Consider the following 16,751-nt stretch of genomic DNA (forward strand, 5'->3'; position numbering starts at 1 on the left):
GGTCCGGTAGATGATCCTTATTTTTATGTGTGTGTTTTGATGCTGCGGTATTTCCTTTCATCATCTGTACCTAATTTTTTTGAGCTTCTGATCCAAGTGGTTACAGATAGAGCTACATCTGAGCAATAAGTTAATGGTCTCAGATTTTAAGAAATACATTAACCCGCCTTGCTACCGTGTGAAAGTGGCAAATCCCGAGCCTGCTCTTTGAATGCCGGCTGTCAGGGAGCAGCCGGGGCAAGCTGGTCTGCAAGAGGAGAGTCGGGAGCTGAGGTTGACAGCAGGGCAGCAGCAGCAGGGTCCTCCCTGACAAGGGGCGCAGCCCTACGCTGGCTGAAGAAGGGACATGCCCAATAGTCCTCACCAGACAAATCCATAGTGACAGGGGGCAGGTCCAACCTAAAGCCGGGAGGTCAGGTCAGCAGGGTACAAGGCTTGAGTGCAAACGTACCTACGACATAGCTCAGGCAAGGACCGAGGTCCTGAGTTTAGATGTAGCTCCTCTGTCAGCGGGCGGAGGACCCGGATGAGATTTCTCGCAGCTCTTTCTCACGCAACTCTCACAATTTAGTTGTTTTCCCAGCAGCCTGATCCAAGGTTAGCCAGCTGCGCCATGTCAGACCTGACCTTGACGGCAGGCGGTGACACCCAGGAGGGAGGAAAAGGCTGCAGAGCCTGCTGGTGCGCTCCGGGCTCCAGCGCTGGCCTTTCGGCGGTGCTGGCCCACGTGCCAGCTGGGACTGATGCTCCTCCAACTGCTCTGTGGAAGTAAATAGCAGCCAAGAGTTGATTTTTTTTGAGCGCGTGACACTGACCACGTCTTTGTTCACAGGAAAATTGGAAAGGCAAAGAGACGCTGCTGGTTTGCATCTTGGCAGGACCCAGGTCAGAGGCGTGAGCGCAGCGGTCCCTCCGGCCCCGGGCTCCGTTGCTGGCTCGGTCTCAGGGCAGGCAGTGAGTCCAAGTGCTCGCTAACAGCAGAATTACCCACCGACTGCATCCACGTTCTGGGACGTTTCAGACTGGTTTTCATTCTGGCTTTTTTATCTTTAAATATGTTGACTATATACATTTGATCTGTTCGATAAAGTACAAAAGAAAGGTATGGCAGAAAACTACTGTAGAGCTAGAGAAGCAGGAAAGCAGATTTTTAACACTAAAATGTAACATGCTGTTTGAATGGCCTTAACGTACATTATGATCTAGGGTTTAGGCATTCATATGTAATGCTTAGAATAGCTAAAGCCCAGTTAAACTGGTGTGATCACATGTGCCAGAGTTTGCAGGCAACTTGAAACACTAACTCTGAGAAATGCAAATTGCCTGTTTTATTCTCATACTGGCATTGCCTATAATAAAACCTGGGAGAATACACTGTCTTTTTTTCCCCTATCCTGTCTGCTCTTGACCAGAGATGCAGTGAATAACTGTCCAGCGTTGTCTGAAAATTTGCAGTAGGATTTAATTTAGATTGCCATATCACATTAACAAATCTTTCAACTGAGAGCTGACCTGCAAAGGGAATGTGAGAAGGGGAGACAGCTTCAGAGCTTGCAAGATCCCCATGGATATTATATAGCATCTTCTTCTTCCAGTTGGAGATTGGAAAGAAAAAAAAAAAGTTTTCCATCCTGTATTTGAGTATAGCCTAAAATGTTAAAAGGTCATAGTAAACAGGTCAGACTTTCACCTGCTGTAGCCTCATTTCAGTAATGTTTGTCCTTGCCTCATTTTCACCACATGTAAAATGGAGATAATGGTTCCTACATCTTCTGTAGAGGTCTCTGGTGTGCTGGTAGAAGCAGTTATTATTTTTCAAGAGCACTTTCTACTCCTTATGCTTTCCAGTGGTAATAAATTGTACTTTTTAATGGTAGGAGTAAAGGTTTTGTGCAGAATTAAATCAGCTTTTTTAAATGTTCCACTTTACCTCTTTGCTGGGTTTTACATTTTATGCATTTGTATGCATAGAGAAGAATCAGAAACAATAGAAAAATTGTTGGCATTTATAAACATTTGTTTTAAAGCATTTTTCGTGACTCTAGTTCTCCTATATGAGACAAGAAACAGATTTGTTTGCAAAATGCTATTTTTTCTTGTTGTCTTTTACATTGGCTATTGCTATTAATTATTATGTGCGATACGTGTGATTCACTGTAAAATGTACAATTTTATGTTCACTCTGCCTGTATTAAGGGAAGGTTCAACTGTTTGCCACTTTCAAAGACAGCTTTGAGTAGTTTAAAATGATTTGCAGAAGACTCTTAATGTCTATCAGAAATCTGGTCATTTTTATCCTGCACGTGGTTACAAACCTAAAATTTGTGACCAGAAAAAAAAAAAAAAGGGAAATGCAGAGAAACACTTAAAAGCCCACATTTCCAGAGTTTTGGGTACATTGAAGTTGAAGCTTGTAAATTTTTCCATTTATGTTATTAAAAAAGAAAAACACACACACACACACCCCCAATTAACAGCAAAACCCCAATCTCAATTTGTGCATCATTGCTTGCTGGATTGAGGCTTCAGTGGTAACCAAGGAAAGCATAAACCCAAGGCAATTTCCGTGTTGTGTGAAATAAATTGCTTTATTACATGTATAAAACCCTCAGTAGGTATGTCTAAAGTCCCTGTCTTGTGTGTATGCCACATGAGAGCACAGGGCAGCTGTTTACAGAGTCCCAGAACACTGCAGGTTGTGTAGCCTGGACACGATACTGGTACCAGTAACTGCTCTGCCCACTTTACATTGGGAAGTGCAGTCTTGCCTGTATTCCCTTCCAAGTATCGAGTTCTGGGATGCAGTAAATGCTTGAGTGTGAAGAGCTGTATTTGTAAGTTATGGTGGGCTCTGTTACAAAGCTGCATTAAAGCATTTTGCTGAAATACCAAGTAATCTTTTTCTTTTCCAAAAGCGCTAAGTGAAAATGCATTGATTTTTATTTTCTTTCAGCAACTTCAATAGCTCAAGATTATTACTATTTTTAAGAGTGATCGAGAAATGTCAAAAATGCTTCAGTTGTACTTTTATATATCGCTGGGCTTTGTTTTCTTCAGGTTTTTGTTTTTGGGGTTACAGGCTTTGGAGGCAGTAGGAGGGAGAGATGATGGTTTATTTTGAAAAGCTGCTTGTATTTATGAGTTTTCTCGGAGATTTTGTGGTTCAGTAGGTAACACATTTTATTGTCTTAAATTTGGTCTATGCTGTAAAATTCTTTGGCTCCCGAATAGCCAAATGGTCTGGCACACCTTAATCTCTTCTTTATAATTACTTTTGAAAGAGAGGAGAGGAGATAAATCAATTACGTGACACTCCATAGGGTGTTTCCAGTAGCCTGTAGAGAGGCCAGCACTAGCTTTTGGTATTACACGTGATTTATTCATGTAGCATTTTCTTTTGCTGAAGATAGGTATGAATGCACTGAGTTTGCAGAACTAATAGCACAATCAAAAAGCCGGACAGAAGTCACGAAGCAGAACAAGGCAAAACTAGCTCCGCGCTGGAGGCGAACGGGCATCCCCTACAGAATTCAGGGACCAGGCGCGAGCTACAGCCAGCATTTCCCATCCTGGCTTCCAGTTTCGTTTTAGCTGCTTAGTATAATTTTACTCCATACCTAAATGCGTTTTATGTGTGTATATGAGTGATTCATCCTTCTTCATTCTGTGTAAGTACTTTTAGGAGACGGTATGCGTATGAGGGAAGGCAAGTGACAATGTTTTGTTGTCAAGTGGACCCTGCAACATTTTTGTGCTGTTGTAGTTGCTCTGATGTTTGATAGTTCTGCACTAACACAGCCCATTACCATCTGGATAGCAGAATCGTGTTGTTAAGTGTTATTTTCGGGGCAAATCTGAATAAAATGGGTTGATTAAATCTAAACAATGTTGTTGTGTTCTGCCTAATCACACGTTGCCAATTAATTGCAAACTGATAACCCAAGGACATTTTGGAAAGTGACAGTATGTTTCTAAACCTAGGGGTGAATGTATTTCTTTTTAAAACAAAATGAAATAGATGTCACTTGTATCTTAACGATGTATAAATTCATGTCTTAGACAGCGGCACATTTCCTAGTGTACCACTTTCTCATTTTATCTCTCATTTATTCCCCCTAATTTTCCTTATTAACTGTAATTCTGTTGTGACATGTTAGTGTCATATTATGATGATAGAAATTTCAAATAAGAAGCAGCATGAAATGCAAAGTTTTGGATGAGCTGGGAGACAAGAGCACCCTGTGGAAATAAGCTTCTGGTTTTTCACTATCAAAGCAATGAGTCCTTGTCATATACAGGAGAGGCTGGTTGCCATCCATACAGCTGCAAACAGTGACCCAGCCCTTTCTGGAGAGGGGAAGAAGTCAACGCAAGATCGGAAAGACATCATACTCTTAAACTCCTCTCTTATCTGGGAACAGCAGATAGGAAATTATAAGTACATTAATGCAAACAGCATTTGTACTGGCCGAGCAAGGTACGACTAACAATTTATTTTTAACAATGCTGACACTACCCATGCTGCAGAAATGCTAACAAAGAGCCTTGAGTAATAACTTCCCCTTAGATTTCTTTTTACAGTACTCGCAGCATTCTCTGAGAAGGCATTTATGTACTGTGTATAAATAGGCAGATACAAAAACCTATTCCGTCTTCCAGAGAAGAGAGACACTGGTTTATTCTCACTTCAGAAAATTAAATGCTTATCCATCTGAGGAATTATTTTTGAATGAATAAGTTTGTAGACTTTCTTTAGCAGGGTTATTCTTTGCTCTTTTGGAACATTCTTTGCTTTCACACTTGTTTTGTTCTTGCTACAGAGGAAATACAGCAATGTGTATTTTTCTCCCTGCTGAGGTCTGAGGCAACCTTATATTATAAAATAACCAAAGATTGATAATCACAAAGGCTGCAAAGGGAAAGCTGCACTTTATTTAGAAGAACATCTGTGCTATAAAGAGGAAGAAAAATTCTTTCTTTTGATAGAAAAATATTTCTTTGGATTCTGAGCTCTGCTGTGTGAGTGGTTTTGCCCCGCTTTTTTATTTTACAGTACTCTAAATATATAAATGAAATTTTCTTGCTTCTGAATGTCTGTGACCTGAACAATTCTGCTTTTATTAAGGATTGCATCCCATTATAGAAGAAAGTGGACAAAGTAGCACGTTATGGTCAGGGGGATGGAGAACTTTAGACCATATGGAGTGGACCTGAGGCCCCTGATAACCTATTTCTCAAAATATTATTTTGACAAGTCATTCCATATGTTGAGTTGAGTTAGCTGTTGGAAGAAGGCTGTGGGGTATCTTGTTTTTCAGATCTGCTCTCTTTATGTAAAGACTTGGAAATAGCAGACCTTTGGGAGCAAGGTAGCAATCTGGATCCCAAAACATGTTTCTCAGATATATATATATATATAAAAATAGAATGCAGCAAGAGTTGACCTTGAGCTTAAAAATGCTGTTCAGTGAGTGCATCTTGATTTGAATAGTAGTTCAGCAACAAAGAACCAAACTGCCTATTTAGTTCAATGTTATAAATATCTGTAGAAGTGTTCTCTTTTAAGCCTTCTTAACTTGTTCCGTGCCTGTAGCATCTAGGATCTGAGGACAGGTTTTTAAATTTGGTTGTTTGGGCTTTTTTTCTTTTAATGTTCAAAGATGTTTATATGTAGTGAATTTTAATCCCTGCTCTTAAATTGGATTTTCTGGAGAACGCTTTGATCAACACCTTGCTTATCCAGTAACTGCAAAAATGTACTTGTATGGCTTTAAGCGAGTGTCTCTTATGTACCCTTTTTAGATAATGATGGCCGATTTGGTGGCCTGTACGCATTTACTGGCATCAAATCTCTGTGACGCAAAAGCCCTTTCCTTCATTGTGAAGGACAGATCAACTGGGGAACGCTTTCAGATTTGTCTTCTGCTTATTCTCAGTGACGGCAGGTTTAAATTCTTTAATCTTTCAGGAAGATTACAAATTTTTAAACAAGCAGCCAGGTACAGTAGATATCCAGGCCTAAGGAAATCTCTAAAATCCAATAATACTTATTATTTTCATGTTATTTGCCAGGTATTTAATAGCATTCTTCTGAATCTAAGTTGATGCTAGAGAATTCCAACTTTTTTTAAACTTGGAGCCTAACTGAAATTAATTTTAGCTTCATCGGGACTATTTGTCAAAAGATCAGTATATATGGGCAAGTGTCTGCTTCCAATGTACTGCACCACAACATCAGGTTCATTTAAAAAAATGCTACAAAGAAATAGATCTTAGAAACTCACATATGATCAATCGTACGTATTTGGTTTATGCTCTAGGGAGCGTATTTAATCTTAAATCTTCCCTGTGAAAATAGTGCTTCAATTGTTGTTGTCATAAAATAAATTCTTGAAGGCATTTCTTAAATAATTTCCCCTGAAGTCACTGCAGATGCTTTTCTCTACTTAAGTCTGGTGAAGGATAGATGAGAACGGCTCTTTTTTTAACTCTTCTTTTCTCTTTTTTTTTGTTTGTTACCACCCTTTCATTTCTAATTAGAAGAGTGTGTAAACTTGTTACGAGTTTAAAGGAGAACGAGCAACTAGATTGTCAATTGTATGATTTTATTAGTGCCAAAGGAAGGAGTTAAGAAATGCATTTATTTAAAAAATGAAGCCACATACAAAGATACAGTTGAAAACAGAGGACAGCATTTTATTGTCTCTCTCATTTCTCTTTTTTTTCTGCTGCTTGACAGTAAACCAGAATCTGCTGGTGGGAACTGCAGCATCTGCAATAGCAGTGGTTCTCCGGGTCCTGTAACGCAGCCTTGTCCCCAGCTCAGCTTTCCTTCTTCATTTCTTGTCTCAGCTCTTGCCTCACCACTGAATTTTGCATTTCTGGGAGTTATGATTAACTGACAGTTCTAGTTTATTTAACGTCCAATTACTGATGTGTGATTTATTAACTTAATTTACCTTTATTAAGAAGGCTAGTGGTAAATACCCAGATCCACGAAGCCCTAAGGCTGTAAGCTGTTAAAAGCTTGGTTTTGTCCTCGGGAGAAAGTGACTCTTGCTGTCTGCTGCAGAAATCCATGCAGCCGCTGCCAGAGCCCTCAAACCTGTTTCCTCCTCCTCCTAAATGCATGCCTGTTTATATTTAAAAGGATGCTTCTCTTACGATGCACTAAAGTGCATCGTGAAAATATACAGCCTCTTAAAAATCATTTCCACTGATGAGTTATTTTAAAATCTTTTTAAACGTAAGCATGTTTTGGATTATACTGCTAAAAACCCAAAGGTTCTGGATGCTGACTGCAGAGGTGCCGCTTGCCCTGCCGGCTGGCTGCACTGGGCGCCTCTACCTGTTGCCTTTTGCATCACTTTGAAGATGACTCTGAGGCTAATAGATTCCACTGCTAGACCAGGGATATTTTTCCCCCTCCCCTTTTAACTGCTGTTGAATAAGATTACACACTCTATCCACTTATAGAGCCGATATTAAAGCTATCTGGTGAATTGAAAAGCCACCTGAGTGTTCTTTAGCTAGAATAGCTTGAGGCTATATATTTTTTCATGTTAAAAGCTCTAATGATGTGCTGGATGATAAGTTTCTAGGCAGAAAGAAACCCCTCACTGTGCATGGGGGAAGGTCAGGTCAGTGACAGAGACTGAACTTCCAAATTGCTCTTTTTGCACAAGGAGTTGTGAGAAGGGAATTTCAGAGTGTTGGAGCAGAAATTTGGTCTGCTTTTGAATTTAGCTGCTGAATCATCACAGGGAGCTGTGTAACTAAGCAGTGGCTTAATTTCCTTAAAACTACATGGGACAACACTAGAAATTTATTTCTGAAGTAGTCCTAAAATACCAAGTGGGTTTGTAGACTTCTGGTAGTAGAGAAGAGGAGAAACAAGTCCGTTTTGCGGAGGACTTGCCCCCAAATAGTAATTTCTGGGTCACCTGCACTTAATGGCCTGTAGAAAAAAAGGGCAAAATCAGGAGAGAAAAGAAAAAAAAAAAGGGGGGGGGGGGGGGGGGGGGGGCCAGATATCCCATCCCTGTCCCAGTCTATGGAGCAGAACTGGTGAGAGACAAGCTGGAGACACTGTCTCACCATGAACCGTCCCGCCGGTGGTTCCTCGCCTTGAGCGCTGCAGTGTTGCACCACCAGCAACGCATTTTCTGTTTGTAAATCAACTGTGTTTCTGCCTCCATGTCTCATTATGCCCAGGAATAGACCCTAAAATCTCTCTACAAGGTTTTAGAAGCCTCTCAACCTGTATTTTAGGCTCTGTTTTATCTAATAAAAGATAAAAAGCTCTTCTTTGCTGTAGTTTCTACACACAAAAGGGTATAAGTCATCTTGTGGATAGAGTTGAGTTCTCCATTAATCTTTCCCTAGGGCTAAAACTAACAGCTCCTGTAGTCTGTGTGAAAGTCCTTACAAAGGGGAAAAAAAGCTGTTACAAATGTGGCTGTTATTTGTTTAAACATTTGGAAACATTGATGGTGTGATACTGGGGGGGGGCGGGGGTCCCTTTTTTTTTTTTTTACCCTTGCTGCTATGCTTTTGTTTGTATATATTTCAGTGAATCCTTTCAAACTTGTCAGACAAGAAAAGTTTGGCTTATTTAGCTAAGTAAAATTAAGACAGTGAAGGACTATGATTGTTTTCTGTAAATGCTTTGGACATAAACATCACAGAGGGAGAAAACAACTATTTAAGCTAAAGGACAGCTTTGGCAGAAGAACAAATGGGGTGCATCGGCCATGAATACATTTAAGCTGGAAATTAGGTATGGTTTTAACAGGTTGAACAACAAAGCTCTAGGAAACTTTCCAACCAGAAAAGTGGTGTTAAAAAAACTTAATATTTTTACCACAAGCCCTGGTACATTTGGAAATGGGATTGCACGATGGGACGTCAGAGAGAGAACTAGGCTGACCCAGGAGGTGCTTTCTAGCCCTCTGCTCCAAACACAGTTAGCAGGAAGCTCCATACACATTAAATAACTTCTTGCCATCACTTTGTATAATATATTTTTTCCACTTTCTCCTTTAAGACTCTTTCTGTAATATTATATATCTACTTGGACTAGGAACGTAAGTATTTTCACTCGCTTCAAACCAACCACCAAGTACCTGAAGTTAAGTGCATTTTGAACTGCTTGCAGAATTGCAAGCTTGACTGGGTAAATCACACATTTGGTAGGTTAATTTCTTTGGGTAACTTTATTTTTCAAAGTTAAATGCATCAGAAGTACTGTTGTAACATATACGGCCTATCCCACAGACCAAGAAGGGGTGGATAGAAAAGGAAGGAGTGCAGGTTTTCGGGCACTGCTTTATGACGTGGGCAATTCAGCCAAGATTAATTTATGCAAGGCTTTCTCAACAGTTGTTGATGAAATCTTGTAACTGCTTCTCTTTACCGTATCCCCCCTCATACATTGGCTATTTAATTTTTCTTTACCATATCCACCCTCATACTTAACTGGGTATTTCATTAGTGATCTACTTGCTGGATTTTGTTCTGTTTTTTACTATTTTATTCACTTTTTTTTTTATTTTACTTGTAGCGGAAATGAGTCGTGTTTGATTTGATGTGGGCAAAGCTTAGTCACATTGGCAAGAGTATATTGAGTCAATAAATATAACTGCCCTAGATTGTTCACCTGTTCTGCTTGTGTTGTGTTTTGTAAACCTTTTTCCTATCTTGTGTTTTATTCATACGTCGTCATGTCTGATGTGTGGATCAAGATGAGGACTGTATGTATAAGAATTCACTTGCTGTGATTGATTCAAACAACAAGGCCACTTTCCCTATAAATTTGATCTACAAAGCTAAGTTTTTATGCTGTTGCTTGTTTACATTTTTTGAGGCTAGAGTCTAGTTCTCAAAGGTTCAAGATCAGAAAGTATGTTAATACGTACATGTTTGAGGAGTCTTAAGATACGCTCAGGTACTGAAAAGTCATAATTCTTCATACCCCAACTCTGTGCCATTAGATTGAAAATTATTTTATAAATATATACTTTTGACTCAAAAAAGCACTGTCTGGAGTTTTATTGTTATTCATCAAACTAAACAGATGTGACCAAGAGTCCTCACAGGGAATTCTGTTATTTTTCTTTACGTCTAGAAATCTGAGCAGAGACCTGTACAGTGCACAGTAGTGCACAGCAGCATCACATATTTCCCTTTTCTTGAAAATGAATGCAGTCCTTGCTAGAATAAAAGTGGAAAAAATGAAGTGGTAGCTTTTATTGTCTTAATGCTCTTCTATTGTATAACCTGTTAATAATCACTCTAATAAGTAGGGAACAAATAAGACAAGCCGTGTTTTAGGATAGTTTTATGATTGAGAAATACGCTTTTTTTCATTATTTGCATAACGCTTCTCTCTTGTGCCCGCAGGTGGTTGTCAGCATTTGCTAGTCTGTTGATCTGGCTCCAGTTCCTGTAGTGCATCTTGTACTGCAAAAGGGAAGGGAAATTAATCTATTATTGATCAGGATCCAATTCCTGTTGTGTATCTTGTACTGAAAAGGGAAAGGGGCATTAATCCATTATGGGTTGATAATCCAAACTATCTGCAGGCTGTACCTGGAAAAAGTGAAATCTATTCCATTAGGCAGTTTGTATTCGTAAGGTCTTTTTTTTTTTCCCCTCGAGCAATCCTGAGATGCTGGGTGATTGTCATTTCTCCTCTTTTCTCATATTCCATGTTACACAGGCAGAGATTGCACATTCTTGATGCCGTAACGTTGAACTATTTATATGTAATATTTTTGCTATTTGTATTGGACTCATCTCCTATTCTGCTTTTTTCTAATATAGGTATCCATAATTTGGTAACATGAAGCTTTGCATGTATCTTGCATAGTAATTGCAAAGGCATTTCTGCATACTGTGCAAGTCTGAAAGTCTGTAGGAAGTTTATGGTGAAGGTTTTCTAATCTTTTTCTCCCAGGATAACTTATAAATGGTTTCAAAGTTCTGTTAAAGTATTCAATTTCTCCGTGAGCTTGAGGGTAGTGTGCTGGTGATCTTTTCTGTGAAGTGTTTTTCTCCCATAGACAAATTTCATGATATGAAGAAGTAAATTCATTTTTGCATACTGATTCCTGTGGATTCCTTCTTCCCTGAAAACAGGACACTGAGAAGTAACTGCAGTAGTACCTAACACTAAGGGGAGGGATGACTAGCAGTCAACATCACGTTCCAGGCTCTACCCCGTACTAAGTAAATGAGGGTGATCTGGGTGATTATTTAGGCGATCCTCCCTCCTGCTACCCATGGTCACCTTGTTTGTATTAAGTGTCTTCAGAGGCTTGGGACCTATAAGCAAGCCTCAAAAATAAGACTTCTAATTTTTCCCAAGTCTGAACTCAAGCTATTACTTCTTCTCAAGAGATAAACACTTGCTCTCACCTTCTATTAAGGCTGGTTTGCCCCCTATCTCTTTGAGATGAATTTGAGCATCCATTGAAGTAATACTCTTAATATTCTGCACTGCAAACACAGATACAGATAAACTTTGCATGCTGTAATGTAAAATCTGGGGAAGAACCTAATGTTTATACATTGCTGAAGGGGAAGGCACCTTTTATGTTTTCAGTCATATGGCCCGAGTGGGATTTCATCTCTGTTGGGAAAATTAAGCACCCAAGTGGCTTTGATAAAGTCTCTGATCTTTACCAACTGTAAATTATATTTAAAATTACCTGTACCTTACATAGCAATATATGCAGTGAGATAAAAACACTGTCTTTTCAGAGATGATAGGCCAGTCTCCACAACTATTGTATTATATAACAGATTAAAAATTCTACAGCTTGTCAGTATTAAAAAACCCCCGTGTGTTACAGAGCACTTGGGACGGGTTTCATTCTTGGTCAGACAGGAGGAGGGAAGGGGGAAGTTCAGTGTGATCCAAGATTGGCATTGTGCAGTCATATACAGCCACTGGTGATAAAAGCAAATAGACCGTGCAAGAGGTGTTCACTCTTTATTTTTCTCTCTTCCCTCAATATATCTCTGCTTTGTGCAGGATTGCCAGATTCTTGAATTCCACAGTCTGGAGAGGAGTTTATGTTTAGACAGACAGAAAACCCCTAGATCTTCTTTTCCATTTTCTATTTTTAGGGGAGTTTTTGGCTCTTTTTTTTGATCTTTTTTCTCCTTTTTAAAAAAGTCTAATATGGAAAAAAATAATATTGATGCCAATTTACCTTAATATTTTGGGCTGTAAATGGCAGCAGTTCACCAACTGCTTTGTGAGCAGCTGGGGATGGGAACCACTGAAACAGCTCCAAGATAAGCTCCCTCCACTCGTGAGTCAGAGCCTTCGGAGTTACGATAATCAAGCCTCAAAAATTGGTTGGGGCCGGTCCTGAAGGCATTTCAGTTACTGGGCCCTGGTAGATACCAGTAATAATTAATACAGTGTCTAATAAGAAGGCTTAAAGCAAAGGGAAGATTGGAAATACTGTGAGTGCTGTGGCTAAAATAGATACAATTAAAAAAAAAAAAAAAAAGCAGAGTGTGCTCTTTTTTGGAGAAAAGTCCCTGTTTGGATTAGGACTCTTGCCTGTGGCAGTCTTTCCATCCAGTCATCTATTAAGGGCTAGAATAAGGTTTAAGAGCACATCCCTTAAGTGTTCTTCAGTGCTGATCAGCCTTGTCTCTGCAGCTTCCTACAAGTTCCCCACAGACTTATTATGTCCAGTAGTGAGGCATCCCTTGGCTACAGTTCTGGGGTCAGTGTTTTTCCTTAATGTTGCTTTGCTTTCTTAGCTGAGAGAGGGGGTTCAAAAAGCAGATAGAAAGGAAGGAAGATCTTTTCTTTCAGACAGATAGAATATGGGTGGGAATGGTGGTCCCCTATTAGCAAATGCATCTCACTATAACTGTTCTTGTACGCATTTGTATTGCTCTCCCATTTCAGTGCCTTTAATAAATATTTCCTTCAGAGAAACTGAAGCTCAGTCATTAAAATAAAGGATACTTGGGAAGCTGAGCAGTTCTTAAATACTGTGAAACATCTATAGGGGACTGTGGCATGGCAGGGAGGGGAGATGGTCAGTGATGAATGCAGAGAAGCTGCCTGAGGGAGAGGAGGCAGAGGTGGTGATGAAAAGCCAGAAGGAAACAGCAGAGCCCTAGGAAACTGGGACAAGAAGAAGTCTGATGAAGTAAAACAGGAACAGTGAAGAGGAGAAAAAAATTCAATTGTTTTCTACAAAGGATTTTCAAAGAAAATGTCTGTTTACTAAAAATGACGTTCTGCATTGTGTTTTAGTGTAGCACCAGTCAAGTAGAATCATGTCAGTGTAGCGCATTAGGAGGTAGGAGAGGGATGGAGTGGCTTTATTGACAGGTAGGATAAGAAACTTTGAAAGTCTGGGTAGTTTTTCATTATCTGATTGTTTGAGAAACTCTCTACCTTCCACAGCCCAACTGAAGTCTGATTTGCTGTGTCACATCATCAAAACAAAATTACAGTGTTACTCCTTAGCTACATTAGGAGCCTGGCTACTCTGATATTCCAACCTGTTGATTTCTTAGAAAAGGATGAAGTTCTGAAAGGATGGGGCAACACATAGATCCCATGTTACAGCCCTATTGAGACTTTTACTCTAAAGTAAAACCGAGTTCCTCCTTTGGTATTTTGATTAGCCGCAAAACAAAGCTGCAAACTTGCCCCCTGCAAAAGGAACCGTGGGAATGTCCCTCTTGAGTTGTATTTGGCAGGATTGAGGCCAGTGGTTTATGGCAAGTAGTTTCTTTGTGCTGCAATGGGAAACTTCACTGTCTTTGAATATGAAATAGAAATATGCATGCTGTTTATGTACTGGTTAGATAATGCTTTGAAATGTTGTTGTTTTCTATGTATGCGTGTTACATCTGCAGCTGACCTTTGTAGGGATATTGCTTAGAAACCAAGCACTAACCATTTAGATGAGCCCTCTGTATCACATCCATATTAGTTCACTCGCTCAAAATCTTTATCAGTAGCCTGCTTTTAATAGATTTCTTTCAGTGATGGTACAAAATGAAAATAAGCACGTACTTTGTTTAGATTCTTGTTACGGTCAGTAAGAAAGTCAAAGAAATCTTATGTTTTCCTGGTTGTAGGCAGAGTAATGTGCACTTCTCTTTCCCCTGCTTATCTGCTCGCTGCACAAAGAGCCATTGGCGTGTGGTGAACTCCTCGGGGTTACAACAAAGCTGGCTTCTCTTCGTTGGCTGGTTTTAGTGGGGTTGAGCCATTCTTCGGGGGAGCTGATAAGTCAAACAAGTAGTTTTCCGCTTTTCCAGATGTAGATAAGAAATGATTACTGCCAAATTAGTAACTTGTTTGTTGATGTTTTAGCATTTACTGTTGTAAATCTTCATCTTATGCAGAAGTAGAGGTGAACAGTAATGCTGAGGTTACTCCATCTTATCAGTAACAAGCTACTAATCTCATCGCAGCTTGTTTTCTATTTTTTCAATTGCTATCTGGAAAATTCCCGCCATGAATACCTCTAAGACCACCATGGAAATCTTCTTAGAAGGTAGAGTTGCTATGATAGCATCAGATTTCCAGGAATGTTGTGGAGCAGAAGTGAAATCTACTAAAAACTTGTTTTTTGAGATCTCATGCTAGTTGCATATAGATGCTGTGTCAGGTCAACAGAGCATATTTATGGGAAGAAATAAGTATCTGCTTACCACTTCCTTAAGTACTATCCTTGGATGCTTGAATTTATTCAGAAGTGTGGGTGGTATTCTTAAGGTTTTAAAATTATACTACACGCTTTTATCTCCTATAGTACACTATTTGCTATCAATTACAAAAATGTCAAAAGGTAAGAATTTGGTCATTCACTAGTTCAGAAATCTGCTAACCTCGTGAACTTTGAGCCCCATTGCCAAAACCTTTGTCTATCCAACAAGTGAAATCTAATGTCGGTGGCTTTTGGCATGCTGGGTACAAGAGAAGCAAAGAATCTTCTATCCATTTTTTATGCTTTAGGGAATTATCTTAAAAGGGAATGTCGGGGCTCATACCTTGCATTTGCCAGTTTCACATTCTACTTAATGGGCATGGATTAGCCTCCTTTTGCAGAAAACATTTGATGAACTGGCTTGCTTTTCCATCAGTTTAGTTTTATTTTCATTACTTTTCTCTATAATTCGTTTATTGGATTCTGTATCTTTAGAAAATTTTATTACTCTGTTATTCAAGCTAAAAAATAGCTAATTTTTCTTTCCCAAATGAGTTGCTTGAAGCAAAGTACCTATGAATACATGGGTATTTTAATTCACTTACTAAATGTATACAGAGAAAATTTACAAGCAGCCTTTTTACCATTTTTTAAGTGTCTGCTGACTGTTGCATAAGCTAAATTATTTACAGTGTGATGCCTCGCAAAAGAATAGCAGATTTGGGTTATTTACTTTCCTGATAAGAAAAAGGGATTGAAGTTGCTGTGATATGCTGCTTTGTTAATTTTATATTTGTTCCCCAGTGTGTAAAATCTTTTTAAAGAACTAACATGAGTATTGGCAGACTCTTTTGAAATGGTATGGAAGTGGTAAGATTAAACAAAACATGAAAAGGTCTTAAAAATATAAGTCAGCAAGTGTTTGATAAAAATAAAAGTGCTCAACAATAGAAAACCTTTAGGATGCTTAATTTATTTGCTCTCTATTTGAGAATGGCCCTTGCACTCCATCTGGGAGTAGTTCTTGCGAGTTATGTGTTTTGAATGATACCAAGCTGGGTATATTGAAACAGCGTGTTTGTACAGTGTAATGAAAGCCATCAAAAATGGCCATGCTGAAGATCTCCCCTTAATGAGGAGATTAAAATCCATGGTGAGGTTGAAGAGTGGAGTTTGCAGCTGCGTCGCTTGACAAGATCCTTTGCCTGCGACGTGTCAGTCCTCGCCGTTTGCAGATGTGCAGAGGCTTCACGAGGTTTCTTTCTGCCCACGCAGGTGCCGTAGACCCGTCTGACACGGCGGCTCCCGTCATTGTAATCCCTCCACAGAATACTAGCGTTGTAGCAGGGAGCAGCGAAGTCACGCTGGAGTGCGTGGCCAATGCAAGGTATCGTAAAAGCCGCAGGGGGGTTATAAAGAACCAGTTTTAATGCACTGTCCTTTACTGAGAAGGACATAGGAAGTTATTTTCATTTTTTTATTAATGTAATGATCGAAGCAGAACGCTTGCTCTTCAAAGTACCCTTACGAATAATCTTGTTTCTCCGACATTACTGAATTAAACATATTGATTTTTCTAGCCCAATAAGGATATAGGCAGAGTTACTTTCCCACCTGTTACTCACACAGTAAGGAAAAGAAGTATAGTGTTGTTCAACCAGCAGATACTGTCTTAAGGAAAAAGTTATGTTAATGGTTAATAATATTTTGGCTATATTGCCTGTTGACATGAAGGGCGAAATTGTTGAACAGTCTGTGCTTCTCAGTAAATAAATTAGCGAGCCTCTCCTACGAAGTAATTTATTACAGATGCTCTTATTTTACAGTGATTATTGCTCAGCTCTTCATAATGCACCATAATGCAGGGTTCACAGCATTCCTCTTATGTTTCCATCTAGCTGGCCTTGAATAGCACTGAATTCCAGTGGAAGTGAATAGTTGAGGTCCTCGGATGATAAGACGACCAACTGATTCGCTTTCCACTCTGAGGGCAGAGATGTTCTTGATATGATTAATATTGTTTTGGTAATTGAGTTATAATGAAAGCACTTC

General features: G+C 39.4%; 1 protein-coding gene across 3 annotated transcripts in view; it reads left to right on the top strand.

Moving 5' to 3' along the window:
• SDK1 (sidekick cell adhesion molecule 1) overlaps window positions 1-16,751 on the top strand; it is a 416,540-nt gene that overhangs the window by 243,478 nt on the left and 156,311 nt on the right. For all 3 annotated transcript variants that reach the window (XR_007504567.1, XM_049791764.1, XM_049791765.1), the window contains exon 7: window positions 15,975-16,086. Coding sequence is in view for 2 of the 3 variants with exons in the window: in XM_049791764.1 (XP_049647721.1) it covers window positions 15,975-16,086 (112 nt within the window). In the remaining variant the exon portion in view is untranslated. The remainder of the gene's footprint in view (window positions 1-15,974; window positions 16,087-16,751) is intronic.

Source organism: Accipiter gentilis, chromosome 33, assembly GCF_929443795.1.
Source record: "Accipiter gentilis chromosome 33, bAccGen1.1, whole genome shotgun sequence".
Classification (NCBI taxonomy): Eukaryota; Metazoa; Chordata; class Aves; order Accipitriformes; family Accipitridae; genus Astur; species Astur gentilis.